The sequence below is a fragment of the Rattus rattus genome, chromosome 17 (assembly GCF_011064425.1).
Source record: "Rattus rattus isolate New Zealand chromosome 17, Rrattus_CSIRO_v1, whole genome shotgun sequence".
Lineage (NCBI taxonomy): Eukaryota > Metazoa > Chordata > Mammalia > Rodentia > Muridae > Rattus > Rattus rattus.
The window spans coordinates 42,708,033-42,732,786 of record NC_046170.1 but is presented as its reverse complement, the minus strand read 5'-3'; the positions used below and the strand labels follow the sequence as shown (position 1 = coordinate 42,732,786).

The window sequence follows — 24,754 nt, the reverse complement described above, 5'->3', positions numbered from 1 at the left end:
TTTCAATTCCCAGAAACCACATCGTGGTTCATAACCATCTGTAATGGGATCTGATGCCCTCTTTTGGTGCATCTGAAGATAGCGACAGTGTACTTATAAAATAAATAAATCTTTAAAAATGTGTGTGTGTGTGTGAGTGTGTGAGTGTGTGTGAGTGTGTGTGTGAGTGTGTGTGTGAGTGTGTGTGTGTGCGTGTGCGTGTGTGTGTGCGTGTGTGTGTGTGTGTGTGTGTGTGTATGTGTGTGTGTGTGTGTGTGTGTGTGTGTGTGTGTGTGTGTGTGTGTGTGTGTGTGTGTGTGTGTGAGTGTGTGTGTGTGTGTGTGTGTGTGTGTGTGTGTGAGTGTGTGAGTGTGTGTGTGTGTGAGTGGGTATGTGTGTGTGTGAGTGTGTGTGTGTGTACCATTTATGTCTAGTATGTCTGGAGGCAAGAAGAGTGTATTGGAGCCCCTAGAACTGGAGTTACAAACAGTTATGAGCCACCATGTGGATGCTGGAGGCTGAATCTAGGTCCTCTGCAAGAGAAGCAAGTGTCATTGGGACCAAAACAATGGCTCAGGAGTTAAGAGACCGTCTACAAACTCACACCATTTGTAACTCCAGTCCCAGGGATCCCACTTTCTCTTCTGGCCTCCATGGGCACTGCTCCTATGTGGGGCACAGACACCCAGGCATGCAAAACACCTGTGCACATGAAAGCTTAAAATTAGATAAAGTAATTCCTTTCTAATTTAGATATAGTTACAAAACTGTAGGAAAGAATACAACAGAAGCAATGTTTTGTGCGTTCTTTAAAAGGATTATTCATTTTTATGTTATGTGCATGAGAATTTAGCCCACATGAATGTGCACTGAACGTGTGCCTGCTGCCCTTGGAGGCCGGGAGATGGCATCAACTATCAAGGACCAAGTTACAGGTGGTTTGCACAAGCCACAGCCCTGTGGGTGCTGGGAACCCACCTCGGGTCCTCTGTAAGAACAAGTGCTCCTAACTACTGAGCCATCTCTCAAACTCCGTTATATGATTTTTTTTCCCAATGTTTTAGGTGGGCATCAGGACTATTGTTTATTTTATTGATTATTTGATAACTTCATACATGAATACTGTACTTTACATCCCTCCCTCTCCCCTTCCAACTTCTCTTGTATCCTTCGACTTCCTCTAGAATGTTGGGATTACAAAGTGTGCACCACCATGTCCCGCTCCAATAGACAAATCTCACTTCATTGGACATCCCCAGGAGGCTTGCGGACTACCCATACTCGACCTTGTGGGAAGTGGTCTCTGAGCTGCCTTGATCCATGGAAATTGTGCGTGCGGGAGCATCTGTCTTACTGAGGGTTGAGCCTACGGGGGCCATTTTCATTTCAACCGCCACAGCAAGGTGGGGACTGATTTCTGTTATTGTATTTATTTGTGAGCAAAGGGTGCAGGTATGGTGTCAAAGGAGAATAGGTGGGTGTCAGTTCTCTCCAGCCACCATATGGGTCCCGGGAATTGAATTCAGGTCGGCAGGCTTGGCAGCCACAGAGGCATCTCTCTGGTCCACTAATGGAATTTTTCAAAGCAAGCGTTCGTACTTCTGGCTGCAGCTCTCAATAACCGGGCTGGGACTCTGCTCTCTTCTTATCTCCAAGCCTCTGAATGACTGCAGTGCACCGCCTTCCTAAAAAGAGCTGATGTTTGTCTCCCTTTAGAAGTCTGCATGTCCTGAGGCCTCACTGACAATGACAACACACCCCATGAGGTCCTGGGCAACTCGGTGAGATTCCTCAGTCTCCTAGGGACTCACAACATGAGAGAGAGACAGAGACAGAGAGACAGAGACAGAGAGACAGAGAGACAGATGCACCACTCACAATGGGTTGGGGCTCCCCACCCCCTTTGATCGCTAATTGAGAAAATGCCTTACAGCTGGATCTCCTAGAAGCTCCTTTCTCTGTGATGACTCTAGCTTGTGCCAAGTTCATACAAAACCAGCCAGTACAGGCCCTTTGACCAACAGAAGCAACCCTGAGCTCCTGACCACACCAACTAAATGTCTTCAGGCGGCAGCCGCAAGCTTGTACCCCTCGGTACCTGTTTCTTCTGAGGCTTGTCTCAGGAGCCGAGGACATTCTCTGCAAACACCCTTCTCCTTTGTGGGCTCTCCCATTGTCCCCTAATCCACTGCCGATTTGACACCGTCCTCAGCCCACACAGGCACACAAACTAAAGGAGCCCCGATTTTCTGGGGGCCTTGATCTCCCAGAGGACAGGGTGGGGACTAGAGTTAAGTGTTTGCTACAAAAGGTAAAAAGGACAGCATTTCACACGGTGGCCACAAGGGGGCCCAGGAGCAGGGTTAGGAAGAGGGCAAGCCTGTTTGCTGAGTTTATTTACTGTCTGCCTGCGGGTGTGGTGAGCAGAGAGGCTGAGGCCACTGGGAGACAAACAAGACCTCCCTGACATTTAAGTCTACACTGTGCAGAGAAGAACCTGAGGGGCTAGAGAGATGGCTCAGCTGTTAAAGGCTGGGCTCACAACCAAAAGTATGAGAGGGGGGGTTGGGGATTTAGCTCAGTGGTAGAGCGCTTGCCATGCAAGCGCAAGGCCCTGGGTTCGGTCCCCAGCTCTGAAAAAAAGAAAAAAAATATATATATATATATATAAAAAATATATATATATATATATATATATATATATATGAGAGAGAGAGAGAGGAAACCATGAACATACTACTTAGCTACTGACATGTAAAACTGCACCAAAACACAGCAGCCAGCACAATGCTTACTGTCTACTGTGCTGTCCCTGTACAAGAAGAGCCTTGACTTGAGGTACAGGGGCAGGCCTCTGCCACCCTGAGATAGGGGGGCGGGGGGAGGTCCTGCTTCCAGGATTCCCCAGTGGCCAGAATGGCTTGGTAAGGAATCTAAGAAGGAAAAGAGGAGGGAGGAAGAGACAAGGGGTAGCAACTGAGGTAGAAGAGGAGGAAAAAAGGGACAGAGGAGCGAGAAGACTCAGAGAGAGAAGGAAGGAGAGGGAGGAGAGAGGAGGGAATGGGGTTAGAGGTAGAAGAGTAGCAGAGAGCAGTCACTGCTATGGCACCATTTGACAGGATTGCTCCACAGGACTACTTAAAAAGCTAAGACCACTGGGCAAAACCATGGAGACCAGAGATGGTGCTGTGGCAGCCATGGCAGTGTGGGGCTAAGAGGCCAGCGGGAACAGAGTCCACAAGCTGCACATCAGGCGGAGCCTAGGTGATGGATATCCTGATCTTGGTCTCTCTCGACTTATCTGGAGCTTTGATGATATTCTTAGCAAGAGCCCTGGACTGATGTCTGGATGTCTCTCTCCTCTCTTTTCTGTCCTTTTCATCAATAACCTAGTTCCCCACCCCTCCCCTTCACAGATTTTTGGGGTGGAATGTTTTTCCATGAACCCGTTTTAAGGACAGACAGAAACAGTTTCTAAGATTTGAAATAAAATGTTGCTCTTTTTCTTTGTTTTTCGTATCTCTGGCTGTCCTGCCTCTTGAACTCGCTCTGTAGACCAGGCTGGCCTTGAACTCAGACATCCACCTCCCTCTCTCCCCAATGCTGAGATTAAAGGCGTGCGCCACCACCGCCCGGCCAGCATACACTTCTGTGTGCGTGAAGATGCTCAACCCAGGCTCTTGCTGATTTTATGTTGAGCTACATCTGTAGTCCTTTCCTGTAAGTTATGAGAGGAAAATGATTTCAACACCCAAAAGCCATTTTAAAAGATAAAAACCGGGCTGGAGCGTGGTTAAGAGCACTGACCGTTCTTCCAGAGGTCCCAAGTTCAATTCCCAGCAACCACACGGTGGCTCAACGACCATCTGTAATGAGATCTGATGCCATCTTCTGGTGTGTCTGAAGACAGCTACAGTGTACTTACATTTAATAAATACATCTTTAAAAAAAAAATAAAGTTGGGGATTTAGCTCAGCGGTAGAGCGCTTGCCTAGCGAGCGCAAGGCCCTGGGTTCGGTCCCCAGCTCTGAAAAAAAATAAAAATAAAAAAAAAATAAAACAAAAACCAAGATGGAACTTCTTTTCAATCCTCCAGGCCACTGATGTGCCAGGATGGGGCTCGTACCAGGTCTCTGCTGCGGCAGAGACCAACAAGGAACAGCCAGGAACATACCCTGCGCTGAACTGGCATGGAGTTGGCACTAAGGCACTACAGCAGATCCACTCCCTGAACTGCTGTATGACTGCCCAGCAAGAACTGACTGCTGGGATCTTCCCCAAGGCTGAGGTTCAGACTGCTACAGCCAAGGCAGCAGTGAGAAGGGTTGAAGATACTTCTGGCCACTAGGATCCCCTCAGATGCCCTGGCCCTGCCTCTAAGAGAGGGTTCTTTAGTCTCTGGGACTTGGGAAAGTGTTATACTTGATAGCACCTCAAGTTGGCTTTTTTTTTTTTCCGGAGCTGGGGACCGAACCCAGGGCCTTGCGCTTGCTAAATCAGCAACCCCTCAAGTGGGCACTTAATTCTACAACCACGATCTATTGCTGAACATGGCTTGCAGGAGTGGGGAGTACACAGAGACCCAGTCACTGCTCGCCCTGTCTCTGGCCATACTGTCACTTCTCACCCCATCAAGTTCCCTTTGCTATCACTTTGGTTAAATTTTTAAAAAGTGCTTAAAAAAATGGAGAGAGGTCTCATCAGTTAAGAGCACTGACTGCTCTTCCAGAGGTCCTGAGTTCAAATCCCAGCAACCACATGGTGGCTCACAACCATCTGTAATGAGATCCGATGCCCTCTTCTGGTGTGTCTGAAGACGGCTATAGTGTACTTCCATATAATAAATAAATCTTAGAAAAACAAAACTCTCATAAACTGTAGAGACATACACAAAAGAAAACCTTAGAATCAACCTTCTACATATCGACTTTACACACAAGAATGGCTTTCAGGGGTTGGGGATTTAGCTCAGTGGTAGAGCGCTTGCCATGTTAAGTGCAAGGCCCTGGGTTCGGTCCCCATCTCCGGGGAAAAAAAAAAAAATGGATTTCAATCCAAAGTGACCACCCACCACCACCACTAGAGCTAGTGCTCTTAACCACTGAGCCAATCTCTCCAGCAACTTCTCAAGAGTTTTATACTGCAGTTCCAGGCTGATGTGATCACCTCCATGAGTACCTTCAGTCACCCAACCAGGCTTAGCTCACCTCTCAGCAGGTCTATCCATTCTAAATACTTTTTTTTAAAAAATTTATTTAATGTATATGACCACACTGTCGCTGTCTTCAGACACACCAGAGGAGGGCATTGAGGGCATCGGATTATGGATACTCAGTGGCTGTCTCAAAGGAAACCAAAGTGGTTCATAGCTCCCATGGTACCAGAGCTGACCGTAGAAGTGGCCCTGAGCAGAAATTTGATTGCACTCATAACTAGGCCTCAGATTTCCCACATCTGGGGCTGGAGATGGTCTGGTGAGGTGACTAAGCACACTTGCTCTCACAGAGGAACACTTTTTTGCTAGACACCAGATCTGTGCACAGTTCACGCACATACATCAAGGCCTAACACTCAAGATGCCAAAAACGTCATTTTCCCCGTCTGCAGGAGCAAATCCTGCCCCCTTGTGGACACTCGCAAGTGACCAAACCTAGCACTATTTTTTTTTTTTGTTTCTTTTTTTGGATCTGGGGACCGAACCCAGGGCCTTGTGCTTCCTAGGCAAGCGCTCTACCGCTGAGCTAAATCCCCAACCCCAACCTAGCACTATTCCACTTGGTGTCCTGGAACTGGTAGGCTGTTACCCAGACCTTTCCAGATCACCTCAACCCCTCAAACATGGGACTGAAGACCCATTTAGAGTGCTTTCCAGTGGTCAACTGCTGCAGGGGACAAGGCAGGCACTGAGCAGTGCTTGGACAAAACAAAAAACCCTCAGCCCCCCCAAACCTCTCTGGGGTTCTCCTTGCTGCCTCAGGCACAGAAAGTGCTACACAAGCAGGGCAGAATAGGGGTTACATGGTTCTAAGTCATTGTTAGGGACAAACAAGTACCCAACCCTGGCAGTCACACCAAAAAAAAAAAAAAAAAAAAGCAGAACAAAATGCAGGGGCCAGCCCTTCTCTAGGCTAAGGTAGATGAGCTCCTGATACAGCAGACAGCAGCCACCCCAAGGCAAGACCTGCTGACAGTGAAGAACTTGAGGGCACGGGAGCTCAAAGCTGGTGTCCACAGGCAGCCTCCCACCCCACCTCGGTTAACCAAGGCCCACAATGCTGAATCTCAACCCCATCCCTTAGGGATACCTTAACACAAGCCTACAAAACACAGCTATGCTCAAAAAAGTCGCACAGAAACCCAGCTTTTGCTTTATGGAAAATTTATTACAACTCTCCAGCCGCGCATTACTTCTTCTTCTCAACGTCTTGCTCTGCGGCTTCTTTCGCCCTCTTTGCTCGGATGCCGAAGAGCCGGGCATTGGCTCGGGCCATGCGAAGGCTGGCGAAAGCCTTAAAGTTCTTCTCCTCTTCCGTGATGGCTCTGGCCTTCTCCTTTTTGTACACCTGGAAAGAGAGCACAAGTCAAGATCACCCACACAACCTGTCCACAGGACCAACGCTGCCCCAGCCTGTGGGCACACACAGAACCGCCCCACTCTATCTGCAGGGTTGAGATGGGAGGATCCCGCATTTAAGCCACTCTGGATCAGCCGTGGCTCAGTATGAAACATGAGAAAATAATTAAATGGCATGGCTTTAGTAATGACACAGAAGAACGAGCTTCAATGAGGAAATGCCTCGTAAGATAGGGCTTGCCTTTATCCCTAGCACTCAAAACAGGTGCAGGTGTGGGTTAGGGGCCAGCCTGGTCTACTGAGTGAGCAAAGGCTACAGAGGGATTAAACCTGTAGGGCCTTCTTTTAAGTCATTTACGTGGGAGAATGCACCCCACCCAGCACAGGGCCACCCCCAGCTGGTGGTTCTGGCCGCAGCAGCACTTCTCCCCAGGGCCTCACGTTCGTGGCCTGACTTTCCCTAAGGCCCAAGTGCAAGGAAAAACTTGCGTTTCATCGCAGCCACAGAGAGCACAACTCCCAACCGCCCAAGTAGGGAGTGCTAAGTTAATGCTTTAGGAACACCAGCCCATCCTTTAAAATGTTGAGGTTAGCCCATGGTGGTGGCGAATGCCGCACATGGGAGGCAGACAGGATATCTGAGTTCAAGGCCAGCTCAAAGATACAAAGAAACACTTTCTCTCAAAGCAGAACAAAACAAGGATTGGGAGGTTGCTCCCAAGGTAAGAGATCTGGAGACCCATGTCTGCAACATACACTTTACACCCGCCAATCACACAGAGACTACATAAGCAGTGTCCACTCACATTCCGGATGGGCATCACAGGTCCTGTTAGCTGCGTGGCCAATTTAAGTTCTTCAGCCTGTTTTCAAGAGGAAGAAAAAGTTGAGTCCAGCTTCTTTCTCAGGCCTATTGCTTACAGACCCTATCGCCATGGCAACTACGGCTCCACCGAGGGAACACAGCAAACCCATCTTCTAATCCCACACCCACAAGTCACCCACTGCTCCTTGTCACAGAACTCGTCACACTTTGAATACGGAGATCTCTTATGTACAGACACGTCCCTGGATGACCTGATGGGGCTGAAGGCTCTAGGACAGCAATCTAGGGCCCAAGTCAATGGCTTCCAACATTAACAAACGCGGAGAAAGTCCAGGGACAGCACAGTGGTTCCCACGGGATCTGCACACCTCACTTCCCCAGTGAGCTCTAATCTCTCACTGCTGCCAACTTTTAAGAGGCCGCACTGTCAACTCCGCAGAGCTGGGTCCAGGACCACAGACTTATCCGGTTAACACCGAAGCAGAGCCCGCCGATGCCCCACAGCACTTACAGAACTGTCTCCCTTCTTCGGAGCAGAAGGCTTCCTGGGGAAAAGTATGAGCTTGGAGCGGTACTCCTTCAGGCGCTGCACGTTGGCCTGCAGTGACTCCGTGGATTTGTTTCGCCTCCTTGGGTCCACAGAGATGCCGATGGTGCGTGCCATTTTCTTGTGGATACCAGCCACCTGCCCAGACACAGCACCGGGTGAAACACCTCGAAGCACCGTCCCCCCACGCTAGCCTTGCCGAGAAAGCTCGGAGTAGTCAGATGGAAAAGGGTTCAAAAGTACTTTCATCAAGACAGTACAGCGATTCCGGAGAATGTCATCATTCCACCGAGCCCGGGCGGACTGACACGGAGACCCTACCCTGCCGCACTCACCCTGAGCTCCTCCAGGCTGAAGCCCCTGCCAGCCCGGACCTTGGTGTGGTATCTAACTGTAGGGCACCTCACGATGGGCCTGATGGGACCGGACGCGGGGCGAGGGGCGATGCGGCGCGCTTTCGCCTGCCGGGCCTTGCGTCTGCAGGAAGAACAAGCACGGGGTTACCTCTGTCCCGCACGCGTCCACGCCCGCCCGGCCTTGCGTCTGCGGATCTTGCGTGCCGGCTGGTTGAACCACGTGTCCACTCGCTGCTGCCAGTCCTTGTGGAAGTGGGGCTTCAGGATCATGCCATTCCGGCTGGGCGCCATGGCTGCCTAAGGCCGCGAGGGAGAGGAGGGCGGCAGGTGAAGGCCAGAGTCCCGAGCCCCCGCCCCGGGTCCTCCCGCCCCTGCCCTGGCTCCATGCTGTCGTCGCCTCGGCTCTTCCATGGCTGCCCGGGCAGCCTCTCTTCGCCGAAGACAGCGGATGGAGAGCGATGGAGCCCGATGCAACGCGATGGAACGGCCGGCGATAGAGACTCACCTCCTGTACAGGAGAACGGCCGAGCGGAAAGGACCGGGAACCGCAAAGCACCCTGGGGTTGTAGGGAGTCCGGGCCAATCCAAAACACCAATCAAAAGCAGGTGAAGGAGGAAATGACGTCACGCGAACCCGCCTACTGGCGGACCATCGCCTCTCTAGCCCTCTGGTTGGATGTTCTCACTGGTTCCGGGTTGGTAATTCTGGCGTGCTCAGAGGCGCAGGGCTAGACCTATGAATTCTACTCCTTAAAAATCTTTCTCCGTCCTAGATCTGGTGTTCTTCTCTTAAGAGGTGTGGTGTCGGTTGCCTAGATTTTCCTGGAACTCATGCTTCCCCAGAGCTGAGGCGTGCACCACCATTCCAGACTTTTTTGTTGTCTTGAGGTTTTTATTTATTTTTACTTTATTTCTATGACTGCTTCCCTGACTCCTGTCTGTGCGTCTGACCCCCTGGTACCGGAGTTACTGGGTGCTGAGAATTGAGCTTCTGAGCAAGCAGCCAGTGCTCGTAACTGCCGAGTCATTTCTCCAGCTGGATCCAAACTCCCCATTTACTTAGATCAACTCCTTGGAGATCAGGTGTGATCAAATGCAAATACTGCATTCCTATCCACAAAGGCAGCGACGACAACAAAAGGAAGCAGCCAAAGCACCTGCACCTGTATGCCTATAACCCTGTCTTTTCCATTCCTCCCTCCCAATTACCAGGTTTCTTTCTGATAAAATCACTATAGAAGCTGTAGAAATGGGTCAGTAGTTACGAGAGCTATAAATTTAAAAATCCACATTAAACCCGGGCCTGATGTCACAGGCCCATAACCAAAACTATTCTAGAAACTGAGACCGGACAATAGCAATTTCAATGCTTCTTGAGCAACTTAAAACTCTCTTTCAAAATAAAAAACGAAGGGCTGGCAAGATGATCAGAGGGTTGAAGGTACTTGTCGCCACCGAGTTTGACCATTTGATTCCTGGGACTCTCGTGGTAGAAGAAAACTGAGCTCCCCAAGTTGTCTGCAGCATGATATTGTCTCTCTCTCTCTCTCTTACACACACACACACACACACACAAGAAAAATGTAATAATGAAGAGGGCTGAGGATGTAATTCTTGTCGGATGAATCTAAATTCAATCCTCAGCGGGGGTGAGGGTCAGTGTGTGTGTGTGTGTGTGTGAAAACCAGAAATTGATGTTGAACCATCTTCCCAGCACAGAGAAAATGTCTGTGGGAGGAATACCCATTCAAGGTGCATTTCTTTGAAACAGTCACCTAGTGTTTTCTCAGATCTTTCAACACCTAGTATCTGTCTCTCCTCTCAAAGATTATGTCCATGTCCACTACCAACTTTTCTTTCTGGACAGATGCGCAGACTTGTGTAAGGGCCACTAACCCACACCTACGCCTGTGTTTCAGTTTAAGCTGCTGGGGCCATTGGCGGGTGTTAGAGATCTGAAACTGAAACACTGCTTAGAGTCAAGTTAGGGAAGGGAAGGGGAGGTTGTGATCTCGTTTCTCTCATTACCAAGGACACAGAGGTGAAGAGTTGTGCAGAGACTTGGCTGGTGCAGTTGTTCAAGCTCTAGCTACAGTTCCTGGTCTCTTGGGCAGAGAACTCTGCAGGCACTAATCCGCCGGAGAGCTTCTTGGATAACACCCTTGCCCAAGAGGCATGCTGTGCACAGGCTTGCACTGTCTTGCACATCGAGCCCCAGCTGTTTATGGCTGTGATGTGCTCATCACTCTGAGGCAAGCTGCTCCTGCAGTAGCCCCTCCCCTCCCAGTGGGTGCTTACTGAAATTCAGGTGTTTGGGAGTGTCAGAAAAAAACCCTAGCCTAATCCAGTAGTAAGCCACACACACACAAACACACACTTTTTTTTCCTAAAGATTTATTTTTGTTTATATGAGTACACTGCAGCTGTCTTCAGACACATACCATGGGATTGTGAGCCACCATGTGGTTGCTGGGAATTGAACTCAGGACCTCTGGAAAAGCAGTCAGTGCTCTTAACTGCTGAGCCCATCCATCTCTCCAGCCCTTTTTTTCTTAAGACAGGGTCTTTCTTGTGTAGCCCTGGCTGTCCTGGCTCACTCTGTAGACCAGGCTGGCCTTGAGCTCAGCAATCCCCCTGCCTCTGCCAGCAATAAGCTCTCTTTCATTCATAATCTGGAACTCCTTTAGTCATATAACCTTGATTCTTTTTTATTTTTTTTTAAGATTTATTTATTTATTATATATATAAGTACACTGTAGCTGTCTTCAGATACACCAGAAGAGGGCATCAGATCTCTTTACAGATGGTTGTGAGCCACCATGTGGTTGCTGGGAATTGAACTCATGACCTCTGGAAGAGCAGTCAGGTACTCTTAACCACTGAGCCATCTCTCCAGCCCCTTTTTTGATTTCTAAAGATTACTAATTTAATATGTATGTGTGAGAGCCTGCAGGAGTTAAGTGTGCCACGTGTCTTCATGAGCTCAGAGACCAGAAGAGAGCACTGGATCCCTTAGAACTAGAGTTACACAGGTGGCTGTGAGGTGCCGTATAGGTGCTGGGAATTGAACCCTGGGATCCTTCTGCAAAGGCTCTAAGTGCTCTTAACTACTGAGCCATAACTTTCTGTCAGGTGGCAGTGTTTTTGGATTTGGTGGTACACACCGATTATCCTAGCAACCAGAAGACAGAAAGAGGAGGATTACTGTGAGCACCAGCAAGGGTTAATCAGGACCTGGTCTCCAAAAAACAGAAATTAGGGCTGGAAAGATGGTTCAGTGTTTAAGAGCATTTACTTGTTCTTGCAAAGGACCTATGTTTGATGACCAACAACCACAGTGTGGTCACGACCATAGCTGTAGTTCTAGGGGATCCAGTGCTCTCTCCTGACATCCAAGGGCAGTAAGCACTTGCATAGTAGTACCAAGCATACACATGTGGTACGCAGGCCAAACACACACAAAATTGAAAAAAAAATCTATAAAAAGAAAAAATACATGCATATAGAAGTAGGCTGATGGGACTGTTTCAGTGGTTCAGTGTCTACATTTGTTTATTATCAGTCTTTTATAGAGATGGGGTCTCATTATGTAGCCTTAGCTGGTGTGGAGGTCAACTAAGCGGGGCCCAACACCCATCAAGGCCCGCCTGTTCCTGGCTCCCCGGGCATGTGTGCGCCTTGGCAGGACTAGTCGGGGACAACTACAGTAGCCCAGCGACTGGACTCAGGTCACCAGGCTTGCAGAGCTATCTTGCCTGCCCAAGACCCTGCTTCAGAGAAATAGAAAACCTAGTTATGTGCTAATCTTTGGTTAAAAACCAGACCTCAGATGAAACCCACAATGTTCTTACACTGCAAACTCCTTCACCACTCCAGACGCTGCAGGTCCTACAACAGCTTCCTCAGGTGTACCACGCAGGGCAATAACAACAGTGTGCTCTGTCAGGAAGTTTCTGTAACCCATGTTCCACACACACAGGAAGGGCGGAGGCACCACACACAGGAACTATGAACCAGCAAATGCCTGTGGCTACCCTGCATGGTTTGAGCTGCATGGTTTGAGCCTACACAAAGGGCTCGCCTCTTGCCACTGAGGGGCTCAAAGTATAAAGTGAAAACAAGACCCGTGACTGCACAGCTCAAATGTGGCTTCCCTATCACAAAATGTGTGAGAGGTATCCGTTTTGGTAGAGGAAGTCAAGGCACACTGCACAAGGAAAGGCGGGGAGCGTCTCCAGTTGCAGATGCACACAGCAGTAGGTGGCAGTATTAGAATCTTCCAGTGCTTGTTCTGAGTTAGCCCCTCAGTGAGGGAGCCCTCTAAGGAGGACCACGGCCTCAGAGGGTCTTTCATCTTAGATCCCATTAGCATTCTGAGGGAATCCAGCACACAAACGGAATCATTCAGTCCAACTGCTGGGCTACTTTTCGAGCTGCGAGCCACACAGAGATGGCATCTGAAGCCCAGGGGCTCAACTCAAGCGTGTGCACTTCCCACATGAAAAGCAGTACAGATGGGAAGTTCCGTTTCTCTGCAAACAATTTACTAATCATAAATCAATAAATAGATATCACAAGTCTTCATCAGAAACCAGAGAGCTGACAGAGGCTGAGGTTTAAGTTCAGGTGAAAAGCATCTCGGAGGTGGAGGGCAGCTATGACAAGTGCTGTGATAACTGCAGGTGCATGGAGGAAGCCATTATCTGGGCCTTGGAGGTGGGGGCTAGGGAGCCGGAGCCTCCTCCTCCCCTGAGGCTTGTTTCTCCTTTTCAGCATCAATCCATTTCTGTGGCGCAATCATTTTCTTTGGCCCATGGGGCGGCGGGCCAATGAGCGCCTCAATGTCCTCATAGTTTATCACTTCCTTTTCCAGAAGGGCATTCGCCAGCTAGAAAGAACAAACAGGGCAGTGTGAGTGCCCCGGACAAAGATGAGAGCCTTGGAGGGCAGAGCATCAGAGATGAAGACCCATCCCACAGGACGCCTCTGTGTCCCAGTGAAGCAGGAGGGCTGCCCTGTGAGCAGGATGCCTCCCAAAGGCCAGCTTCCCAGAGACACAGGCGCAAAGGCAGTTCAAGCAAAGAATCGCTCCCTGTTTTTACCCTAAAAGTGATCTGTCAGCTGCCAGCCTCATTAACTTTTCTATTTCCTTTCAAAACCTCTGCTTATTTTTGGCAACTGCAATTTCCTTCATCAAACAAGGTATGTGTGTCTGGGAGAGGCAGGCAGGGTGCTGAGTAGAGAGGCTCAGGCTTGAACTGTGAAGACTGTGCTGACTGACACAATGGAGAGGGAGTTCTGCTACTTGGATACAGTCCTGTATCATCATCATTGTCACCATCCACCATCCATCACTGTCACTGTCACCATCGCCATCCACCACCATCATCATCACCACCACCATCACCATCCACCATTATCATCATCACCACCACCATCACCGTCATCATTTTATTCCCAGACAGGGTATCATTCAGGCTGACTTCAAACTTGCTATTCTCCTGCCTCAACTTCTTGAGTGCTGGGATTACAACATACGCTATCATGCCCATGCCTGGCCCAGAAAATATTCTTTCCTGAAGGTCCTGTGTCTGTGGCCATACCCTGCTATTTCTTGCTATTTGGGAAAACCCTTCCAAAGCCGGGCATTGTGGGACACGCCGTTAAACCCAGCATTTGGGAGACAGAGGCAGACAGAGCTGTGAGTTCCAGGACAGCCAGGGGTATACTGAGAAACCCTGGCGGGTGAAGGGGGATTGGGGTAGGGATCCCCGGAGGGTGGAAGGGGATTGGGGTAGGGACATGGACAAACTCTAAGAGCTGTGTAGAACACATCTTTAACTCCACAACACCAGAGGAAAAACTAAAGGCACACAGGTCTGAGGCCAGGCTAGCTCCAGGTCAGCTAGGGTTACATGGTGAACCCACTTCAGAACAACAAAACCACACAAGACCCTTCCAACTCAGCGGTTATGGGCGCTGGTGCATGAGCAAGGGTGGAGGAGAGTCACTGCTGAGCTGGCCTGACACACTTGTCGTAAAGACAGAAAACAGGTTCTCGCTGGTCAGGGGCTGTTATTATTGGCCATGCCGTCCCCTACACTTCCAGGGGCTCCCAAGATGGGCTCACCGCCTGCAGCTTGTCCAGGTTGTCCAGCAGCACCTTCTCAGTGTGTCTGTAGGCTCTGGCCACCAGCAGTCTTGCTTCCTGTAGAGGAGGAGGTAAGTCCGTCATGAGAAAGGTATGAGCCATTGTTCACAGACTCGCTGCCTGCCAGCTCCAACACCAAGGTGCAGACAGCACAAGTTCACCAACAGGCCCATCGTTCACAGTACACATTAGCAGCGTCTCCCTCTCTCCCTCTGGCTGAGAAGCCCAGGCCAAGATGCACCCCCACCAGCTACCTTTACCCTAGAGTGACCTTCGGCTGGCTGCACTGCACAAGCGACTGCAACTGGCCCTGAACAGAGCCAGGTACCAGGCTGGCCCAGCCTTCAGGCTATAGGGATCGTGTACACAGCTCGGCCATTTAGTGTCCTCATTTGACATTTTCCCCAGTTCTACATCTAGTTTATTTGGATCCATTCAGGCCCTCATTCAGGAGAACACACTTAACAGGTTAGAGGCCAGAACAAAAGCCCGCCCACATTAGGCCGCCAGGGCCTGCTCATCTGAGGGCGCAGGCTCTTACAGTCGACCCAGATGCTTCTCCCCATAGGCAGAGGTGCACAGCAGTAAGGCCTGTGCCCACTCACATGGTCCATCATCTGCTGGAGACCCTGGCTGAAGGGACGGCGTCCAATGCCCACGAGGCCCTCTTGTGCCTCGGGGAAGGATACAGGCCCAATGCTAGGAGCCATCCCAAACTGTTTCACCATGGAGTAGGCGATGCGGGTAACCTTCCTCAAATCATCCTGGGCCCCTGGAATCAAGGAAGGGAGGAATTCTGAAGAGCGCATGTGCACAGGAACACCCGACCCAGGCCCTGTCACAGCCCAAGGAGCAACACCATACTTCCCAGGACGCTGTGCTTACAACTTGCACAGCACCAGACACTGGACATGCTAACTCATGCTCGCCTTTTTACTGCATTGATTTTTACTGTGTGTCTGCACACACACTCACTCACACACACACACACACACACACACACACACAGTCTGCACACACACACACACACACACAGTCTGTATACACACACGTCTGCATACACACACTCACACACACGTCTGCATATACAAACACACAGTCTGCACACACACACAGTCTGCACACACACACACATCTGCACACTCACAGTCTGCACACATACACTCACACACACACAGTGTGCATACACACTCACACACACACGTCTGCACATACACTCACACACACAGTCTGTATACACACACGTCTGCATACACACACACACACACGTCTGCATATACACACACAGTCTGCACACACACACAGTCTGCACACACACACGTCTGCATACACACAGTCTCACACACACATACTCACATACTCACACACACACACAGTCTACATATACACACACGTCTGCATACACACACACACACACACACAGTCTACACACACACACAGTCTGCACACACACACACACACAGTCTGCACACACACACACACACAGTCTGCACACACACACACACAGTCTGCACACACACACACACACAGTCTGCACACACACACACACACACACACACACACACATGCAGGACTTGGTTCCCTTGTTTTACGATATGGGTCCTAGGGTCTGAACCCTAATCAGCAGCCTTGACAGCAGTGTTTGTACCTGCTGAGCCATTTCACTGTTAACTGCTCAAAACATTGGCCTGCTGAACACCAGTGGCTCGCTCAAACGCTCAAGCCTGAGCCAGGTCTGTACTAGGGAAGCCTGTCAGTCACTCTTTGGTTTGGTTTGGTTTTTTAAGAGGGTTTCTCTGGGGGGCTGGAGAGATGGCTCAGTGGTTAAGAGCACTGACTGCTCTTCCAGAGGTCCTGAGTTCAATTCCCAGAAACCACAAGGTGGCTCACGACCATCTGTAATGGGATCCAATGCCCTCTTCTGGTGTGTCTGGAGACAGCTACAGTGTACTTATAAATAATAAATAAATCTAAAAAAAAAAAAAAGTTTCTCTGTGTAGACCTCACTGAACTGGAACTCACTTGTAGACCAGGCTATGATGGGATCAAAGGCTTGCCCAATCACCTCTTAGCTTGTTTTGTTTTGTTTTAAGCCTGTCACTCTTCAGGCACAATGTCCTTTCTGGATATTCAGTGAATGCTCCACTGTCCAGTTTGATGTAGCCATAGCCATGAGCAGTAACTAACCAATCACATTCAGTCCACGTACGTGACATTTTAAGCACCTGCCCAGAGCTCTACACTACACACCTTCTACCAGTCTCACGTGCCAAGTGCACTGAGCACCAGGAGACGGGCACGACAGGACCCACTCTGACAGTCCCACCCAGGGCTATTTCCTCACCAGAGGTGACCCTGCTGAATGAGATGGCTTCAGCTGCACGGCCGCCTAGGGCCATGCACATCCGCTCAAACAGCTGCTCCTTGGTGAAGAGGTACTGGTCCCGAGGGAGCATCTGAGAGAAGCCCAGAGCAGCGTTTGTCCGAGGTGCTATGGAGACCTGCAGAAGAACAAACAACTTACCAGGGAGCGTGTGGCCTCAAAGAGAGGCAGGGGCCTCATAAAACTGTCATCACAGGACGCCAAGCAGCAGGCAGGCAAGTGTGCACATCCCGTTCTTTTATTTTCCATGTTTTTTAATTGGATTTCTTTAAAATTTTTATTTTAGGTATGTGAGTACACTGTGGCTGTCTTCAGACACATCATTAAGGGGGCATTGGACCCCATTACAGATGGTTGTGAGCCACCATGTGGTTGCTGGGAACTCAGGACCAGCAGTCAGTGCTCTTAACCACTGAGCCATCTCTCCAGCCCTGGATATTTTCTTTATCTACATTTCAAATGTTATCCCTCTTCTCATCATCCCATTCTTTTTTTTTTTTTTTTTTTTTTGGTTCTCTTTTTCGGAGCTGGGGACCGAACCCAGGGCCTTGCGCTTCCTAGGCAAGCGCTCTACCACTGAGCTAAATCCCCAACCCCTGCTCATCCCATTCTTAAAAACAAAATCCCTCACACTGCAGAGGCCAGCTCATGGAAACAGGAGTTTCTGTATGGTATGTTCCTGGTGGCACTGTATGCACAGCAAGTCAATCTGACAGGTCTCTTAGAAGCAATCTAAGGTGTAATGGCAAACTCCACCTCACGTGCCAGAGGGTACTGACCCATAGAAACTGCAGAACGTACCCAAGGAAGGCAGGCCAGCCTACCCTTGCCTTCTCCTCCTACAATGCAATGCCAGATATCTGAGGAAGAGGCAGGACTACTGCTCTAATAGGACTACTGCGTACGGCCACCTGCGAGCCCCAGCTAGAGGCTAGCATTAGCACTCGAAGTCAGGGCTGTAGCCACGACTCAGGTAGAGCTTGCCTCGCTAGTGTGTGCCAGGAAATCCCACGTGGGAACTGGGTGGGTCCCCTGGCCCCAGAGTTACGGACGGTTGTGAGCCACTGTATGGATGCTGGGACTTAACCTCAGAGTTCCATGTAAGAGCAGCCAGTGCTCTTAGCCACTAGGCCATCTCTCTAGCCACAACTTTTTTTCTTTCAGGGGATGCTGGGGATTCAACCCAGTGCCTTGCAGGTTTTTTTGGGATAGGGTCTTTGTAATCTTGGCTGTCTTGGCTATGGAACCTACTCCATAGACCAAGCTAGTCTTGAACTCACAGAGAACTGCCTGACTCTGCCTCCCCAGTGCTGGGATTAAAGAAAAATGTTTAAAAGATGGTTTAATGTCTCTAATAAGGACATCTGTGGTCACGACTACTCTTGATCACAGATCATAGTGAGTGTCAGACCAGTAACGGTGCCTTCAGTTTCTTTCCCAGAACATAACCATGTCACTGGCTTGCATTCATAAAAACCAAGTGACAATTCTGAGAACAAAATGAAATCTTGAGTTTGGTAGTTGTTTGATTTTTTTTTTTTTTTTTTTTTTTTGGGAGACACTGTTTTTCTTTGCTACTGAGTTTATTAATGCCCAGCGTGCCTCATGCTGGGTCTGGTCCCCAGATCTGTGACTGCTAAATACGCCATGGGATAGTAAATGGGAGTCAATGTCCTGCCAGTGCCAGGGACACACAAGGGACAGCTCCACCCACTCTACTCTAAACAGACCAACCAATGTGGACTCTGCTCTCAGCTCTGTTACCAGCAGGAAACCGAGCAAGAGTGTACAGACTGTCTGCTGCCTGCTGCACTCTCATGCTGCACTGCTGGGGTGGGAACAGCAGCGTCACAAAGCCCCCTGCTACTTGCCAGAGATAGTTAGGCTCCATCACAGGTAAGCCAGGGTCATGCCTATTGGTGGTAACATGTCCTCTCACATAGGACAAGCACACGTGGTGCTTCCCAATCCAGCTGGTAAGGCCTATGGAGCGCAGGCCGCCGGTCCCCACAACCCACCTTCATCACAGCCTCCGTGTGTTCCAGCAGCCAACCGACCAGGGCATGGCCAGACTCATGGAAAGCAACCACTCTCTGCTCCTCCTTGGAAAGGATCTTACTCTTTTTAGCAGTTCCTGGAAGAAGCCAAGGAAACAGAACACTCTGGGCACCTTCCGGGCGCCCTCTTCTTGCTCGGCATGTCTGTGTGAACTGTATTCTCACACAGACACCACTCAACACTCAAATTCAAGGGAACTCTAGGGTGGAATGGAGTGGAGGCTGACCCATTGTTTCTCTGGACGCATCAATAACAGTTCTTTAGGAACTGATAGTCTTAACTCAGTCAGTCCCTCCCAGCCCCACCAGTGGCTTCTGACTTTGTCACTGACAGGATGAGGAGAGGCCCCTCTGCTGTTGTGCTCTGCTTCCATTACCATTGAGAGACGACCTCACACCTCAGGGGCAGGCCTACTTAAATCTCCTTGCTCAGTTCTGGTCATGGGGGTGGTTTTGAGACAAGGGCTTCTCTGTGTAGCCCTGGCTGTCCTGGAACTCACTCTGTAGACCAGGCTATCTTTGAACTCACAGAGATCCGCCTGCCTCTGCCTCCTGAGTGCAGCACCACCACTTGGCCCAACCCTAGTTCCCATCTGTGCATCCGTTTGCTGTTATTGCTGCTGCTGGTTTTTAAGACAGGGTATAACTGTGCAGCCCAGGCCTTCAAATGCAGCCACACTGGACCTTGGTTTAATGGTTAGGACGTGTCACAAGGTTCCCAAGGCTGGAGCCCTGGAAGCAGCAAGCTCCTGAGGGAGGGGCAAACAGCTGCTGTTACTACCTCTCTCTTCATGTCAGTCAGCAGAGTAAAGAGTCGAGGCTGCCTACGAGATGCTCTTGTTCAGGCAAGGTGACAAACTGCTTTAATCCCAGCACTCAGAAGACAGAGGTAGGACTTTTGTGAGTTTAAGGCCAACATGGTCTACACAGCAAGATCTAGGACAACTAGGGCTACATAGAGACCCTGTCTCAAAAAAAAAAAAAAAAAAAAGAAGAAGAAGAAGAAGGAGGAGGAGGAAAGAAAGAAAAAAGAAAAGCTTTTTGGGTAAGCACTATCACAGAGCAACCTCATTCACTGGACATTATGATGTCTGCTTTTAATTCCAGCACTTGGGAGACAGAGTCAGACAGATCTTTGTGCATTCAAGGGCAGGCTAATCTACATGGCCAGTTCCAGGCCAGCCAGGGCTACACGGTGAGACCCCATCAATAACCTCCAAACAAACAGACAAAAAAACCAACCAAACAAAAAACTCAAAAACCTCCAAACAAAAGACAAAGCAAACAAGCCACAGCCATCTTCTCGATGGAGAATGAGGCCTCCTCCATCCTGTCAATCACCAGAGCCATTAGCTTCTGGACGGTGAGAGTCGGTAGCAGGTTCATGCCTCTCTCACAGACTCTACGGGTGTCCTTTAGGACAGCAGCCTCTACCTGCATCAAACTAGGCTGTGCCTTACCTGGTTCAAAGCGGGCTCTCAGCCACTTCATGGTACCTGGGATAATCTACATCACAGCTGTAAGTACAGAGGGTTTTTTTTGGGGGGAGAGGGGTGGAAGGCTTGAAATAAGGTCTGTCTATATAGTCCTGGCTGTCCTAGAACCCACTCTGTAGACCAAGCTGGCCCCAAACTCCCAGAGATCCTCCTGCCTCTGCTTCCCGAGTGCTGGGATTGAAGGCACGTACCATGCCTGCCTTGTTATACTCGGGCTGGCCTGGTACCCACTATGTAGACACAGATGACCTCTGACCTCCTGATCTTACACTTCCCAAGGATGGTTTTACAGATGTGTGTGCTAGCATATGCTGGACTTGAACGTGTTTTTCTATTTGCCTGGGAGCAGGTATGTTCTTAGGTAAGTTTACGGTATCTCGAATGGAGGAGGGTAACAATCCCCTTGCTGTTATGCGATTAGAGTATTACACTAACACAGGACATTCGAGCCTGGGTCTACTTTCACCTACCCAGCCCTAACTTGTCTGAGCCCTAACGAAGGGTGTGGTCCTCCCGCGTACCAGCAATGACGCGCTCCACAGCATACTCGAAGTTGAACGTGTGGACGGATGTGTGCCCCTCGCGTGCAGCGTGCAGTGCAGCCTCGTTGCAGATGTTGGCGATGTCGGCGCCTGTCAACACAAACCACAGGCAGGGATGGGGAGTGCTGCTGGCTCCGTCCTGTCAGCGTTTAGGAAAAGGAGAGAAGGAAGGAGGGAGACTCAGCTTTTAATGAAAAACAACAAAAAGGACTAGAGGCAGAAAGAAGAGGCAGAGGCTGCCATTACCGGGGAGGCTGAGGCAGGAGGACCATACGTTCTAGGCAAGCAGAGTCTACACAAAGGACTCCGTCTCAAAGGAGGAAGAATAGAAGGAAAAGAGGGACAGAAGAGGGAGAAATGCGTATGATTAAGGCAAAGCCACGGCCTGGCTTTAAGGGAACTTTCAATGCACACTGGCCTTAAAATGAGAGCTGTAAAGAGAGCCTGACTGTGCTTTCTAACTGAAAGGAATCACACAGGGGTGGGAGCAGGCGGCCGGCTGGGACAGTGGTCAGAGAACACTGGCAGGCCGACTCACAGCGCTCTGAAGGCCGAGGCGCTAGGCTTGTCACGATGGCTTCTGCTACTCTGGTGGAGACATCACAACTGAAGCCTGAGGAGTCAGCATGAGCCACAGCACTGCTCGCTGTTGCTTCCACACCCTCTTTCTGTCCCTGTGCTGCCTGCATCCGCACTAGAGCTCACCCGGGCCTGCCCTGACTTGTGTCTCAGAAGAGGGACAGCACGCCCACAGGGAGACTCCCTCACAGCGTGTACTTAGGTGGACTTCATACCACTGAATCCAGGAGTCAGCTCTGCCAGCCGCTGGGAGTAAAAACTGCTGGGCTGGGTCAACTTGAGGCCTTTCAGGTGCTGCTCGAAAATCTCCCGCCTCTCCTGTCACAAACAGAGAAGACAGAGTTAACTCAGACTTGCCTGACAAGACAGCTCCCATTGCCTTCAAGCTCTGTGAATGAGCCTTGCTGTTGTTCACAGCAACACTGGCTGTACCACAGCTGATGTTCACACAGCACTGGCTGTACCACAGCTGATGTTCTCACAGCACTGGCTGTACCACAGCTGATGTTCTCACAGCACTGGCTGTACCACAGCTGATGTTCACACAGCACTGGCTGTACCACAGCTGATGTTCTCACAGCACTGGCTGTACCACAGCTGATTTCTCACAGCACTGGCTGTACCACAGCTGATGTTCTCACAGCACTGGCTGTACCACAGCTGATGTTCACACAGCACTGGCTGTACCACAGCTGATTTCTCACAGCACTGGCTGTACCACAGCTGATGTTCTCACAGCACTGGCTGTACCACAGCTGATGTTCTCACAGCACTGGCTGTACCACAGCTGATGTTCACACAGCACTGGCTGTACCACAGCTGATGTTCTCACAGCACTGGCTGTACCACAGCTGATGTTCTCACAGCAACACTGGCTGTACCACAGCTGATGTTCACACACTGCACATGACTTGGAAACCAATTTAGAGAGCTCCAAGCAGCAATTTAAAGACAAAAAGAAAGTAAACTAATAAATGTAAGTAAAGCATGGTACGCGTAGCAAACATTTATGCCTCTGCCAGCCACGCACTCTGGATCCTGACATAAAATGTCTGACACTGTCAGGAGATAGGCAGCTTCTCTCATACAGAGTGGCAAATTCTAGGGCTGCCCCACACATCTCTGCCCAGTGGTTTGCTCCTAGGTTTGCTCTCTCTCTCCTTCCACACAGACCCCTCTACCCACACCCTCACTCCCTGCTCTCAAGACTATAATGAAGACTCTTAAACCAGGGAGCAAACAGAAGCTTGTGAGGAAGAGGCTACCAGGCAGAAAATCTTGGTTTCCAGGGCTTTCAACAGGCAGCACACTTCTAGGACAAAGTCAAGACAAGAGGCAAGACAGTTACAGTGTACTTATATATAATGAATAAATAAATCTTTAAAAATAAAAAAAAAGGCTGGAGAGAGGCTCAGAGGCTGGAGAGAGGGGGCTGGAGAGAGGCTCAGAGGCTGGAGAGAGGCTGGCTGGAGAGATGGCTCAGAGGCTGGAGAGAGGCTCAGAGGCTGGAGAGATGGCTCAGAGGCTGGGGACACTTGTTCTTTCAGAGGACCCTGGCTTGGTTCTGCTTATGCAGACAGTGGCTCAGAACCATTTCTAACTCCAGTTGCAGGGGATCCAGGGAATCTGGTACCTCTTTTGAAACTTGCACTAGGTACACACAGCATGGACACACAAACCAGCAAGCAGACTCTTTTTTTTTTTTTAAAGATTTATTTAATTATGTGAGTGCACTGTCGCTGTCTCCAGACACACCAGAAGAGGGCATCGGATCTCTTTACAGATGGTTGTGAGCCACCATGTGGTTGCTGGGAATTGAACTCAGGACCTCTGGAAGAGCAGTCAGTGCTCTTAACCACTGAGCCATCTCTCCAGCTCAGGCAGACTCTTATATACATAAAAAAAGCATAATTAAGTCTAAGAGGGAGGGATGAAAATCCCAGGATTTCCCATGAAGTCTTCAGATGGAAGAAAGAGATGCCTCGTCCTGATTTGTAGGCATTTACTATAAAACTCAACCTAAGCTGGGCGGTGGTGGTGCATGCCTTTGACCCTAGCCAAGGCTACACAGAGAAACCCTGTCTCGACAAACAAACAAACAAACAAGCAAACAAGCCCTCTTCAACTAGACCAGTGCAGTCAACTGCAAACATTCAAGGATGAAGACAGAACACACTAGGCCAACCTCAGCAGACTGAGAAACTAAAAGAACAATGAGTAGGTACCAAGCAAGCCATATCACTAGGGCTCTGGAATCCCAGCATTCAAGAGGCTGAAGCTGGAGGATCCTAAGTTCAAGGCCAGCCTGGAGAACATAGAAAGACTCTGTCTCAAAACCAAATCAGCCAAACCAACTCCAAAGGACGCTGGGCATAATGGCAGCCAGAAGGGCATGGACACTTGGGCCCCGAGGAGCCGAGCACTGTCACACAAGCCCAGGTCCTTGAGGAAAGAGCCGTGACAGCTGTAAAAGCAGAGCCTGCTGTCCCAGGCAGGGCAGGAAGGGTGCGGCGCAGGCCCCGAGAGCCGTGCCATGGAAGCTGACTGCCCGTCCTTCTCGGCGGTTCTGACCTGGAGAGTGGGAAGATCGATGAAGACGTGCCTGTCGAGCCGACCGGGCCTCATCAGAGCGCTGTCCAGGACATCGGCTCGGTTGGTGGATGCCAAGACGATGACGTGGTCTGCGGTGCCCATTCCTGAGAGAACAGAGCAGACACAGCCCTTGGAGCAGGGCATCAATGCAATGGCTTCCAATCAAGGCCATGCCAAAGTGTGAAGTTGCTTGTTTTTCAACAACGGTAGTTTTCTTTGGCCATGTGTGGAGGCGGAACTGCCCGAAGTCCCCTGGAGATGCAGGCAGCATCCCTGGAAGGGAGTCATTCCCTTCATCCTGAGGAGCTGCTTCTTACTGAGCAGCCGCCATCTTTACTGTGCGGTGTCCAAACACTTTAATGTCTGGCTTTAGGTGGGGGGTTTCTTGTCTAAAATGTTGCAAGTGGGGCTGGAGAGAGGACTCGGGGGTAAAAACAGTGCTACTCTTGCAGAAGAGCCAGGTTTGGATCCCAGCACGCACATCAGGAGGCTCTCAACCATCTTTAACTCCAGTTCCAGGGGATGGGATGCCTTCTGTTGACTGGCATCCATGGCACTAGGCACGAATGTACTACACACATGTACACACATGGGCAGACATTCATACATAAAAAGTGGCTCAGAAACCACCCCAGACCCTAGACTAGATCTGACTGAGGAAGAAAGCACAAA

The 24,754-nt window shown here is 50.0% G+C and overlaps 2 protein-coding genes and 1 non-coding gene across 3 annotated transcripts in view; all 3 read right to left on the bottom strand.

The window, feature by feature from the left end:
* Positions 1 to 6,341: 6,341 nt before the first annotated feature.
* On the bottom strand, positions 6,342 to 8,916 carry Rpl13 (ribosomal protein L13). Its single transcript, XM_032887961.1, has 6 exons — positions 8,788 to 8,916; positions 8,463 to 8,579; positions 8,262 to 8,396; positions 7,891 to 8,064; positions 7,360 to 7,416; positions 6,342 to 6,542 (listed from the first exon to the last, which is right to left on the bottom strand). Exons 2-6 carry the CDS (start codon positions 8,571 to 8,573, stop codon positions 6,384 to 6,386), a joined length of 636 nt encoding a protein of 211 aa, XP_032743852.1. The 5' UTR covers positions 8,574 to 8,579; positions 8,788 to 8,916; the 3' UTR covers positions 6,342 to 6,383.
* Positions 8,124 to 8,209, bottom strand: LOC116886721. Its single transcript, XR_004386133.1, has one exon. It is a non-coding gene; the product is annotated as a small nucleolar RNA MBII-202 (small nucleolar RNA).
* Positions 8,917 to 11,807: 2,891 nt separating the features above from the next.
* Spg7 (SPG7 matrix AAA peptidase subunit, paraplegin) overlaps positions 11,808 to 24,754 on the bottom strand; it is a 34,873-nt gene continuing 21,926 nt past the window's right edge. Inside the window, exons 10-17 of the mRNA XM_032887486.1 lie at positions 24,062 to 24,186; positions 21,706 to 21,808; positions 20,891 to 21,001; positions 18,835 to 18,950; positions 16,778 to 16,934; positions 15,039 to 15,205; positions 14,413 to 14,490; positions 11,808 to 13,170 (exon numbers count right to left, since the gene is read on the bottom strand). Coding sequence (XP_032743377.1) covers positions 13,006 to 13,170; positions 14,413 to 14,490; positions 15,039 to 15,205; positions 16,778 to 16,934; positions 18,835 to 18,950; positions 20,891 to 21,001; positions 21,706 to 21,808; positions 24,062 to 24,186 — 1,022 coding nt within the window. The 3' untranslated portion in view covers positions 11,808 to 13,005. The remainder of the gene's footprint in view (positions 13,171 to 14,412; positions 14,491 to 15,038; positions 15,206 to 16,777; positions 16,935 to 18,834; positions 18,951 to 20,890; positions 21,002 to 21,705; positions 21,809 to 24,061; positions 24,187 to 24,754) is intronic.

Bases quoted from the DNA above. Each gene is read 5' to 3' on its own strand.
- Rpl13 (XM_032887961.1), bottom strand. From the start codon at position 8,573: ATGGCGCCCAGCCGGAATGGCATGATCCTGAAGCCCCACTTCCACAAG. The intron at 8,397-8,462 runs GCCGGGCGGGCG...TGCAGACGCAAG, and splicing joins GCAAGATCCGCAGACGCAAG to GCCCGGCAGGCGAAAGCGCG. The intron at 8,065-8,261 runs GTGAGTGCGGCA...GTGTCTGGGCAG, and splicing joins TCAGCCTGGAGGAGCTCAGG to GTGGCTGGTATCCACAAGAA.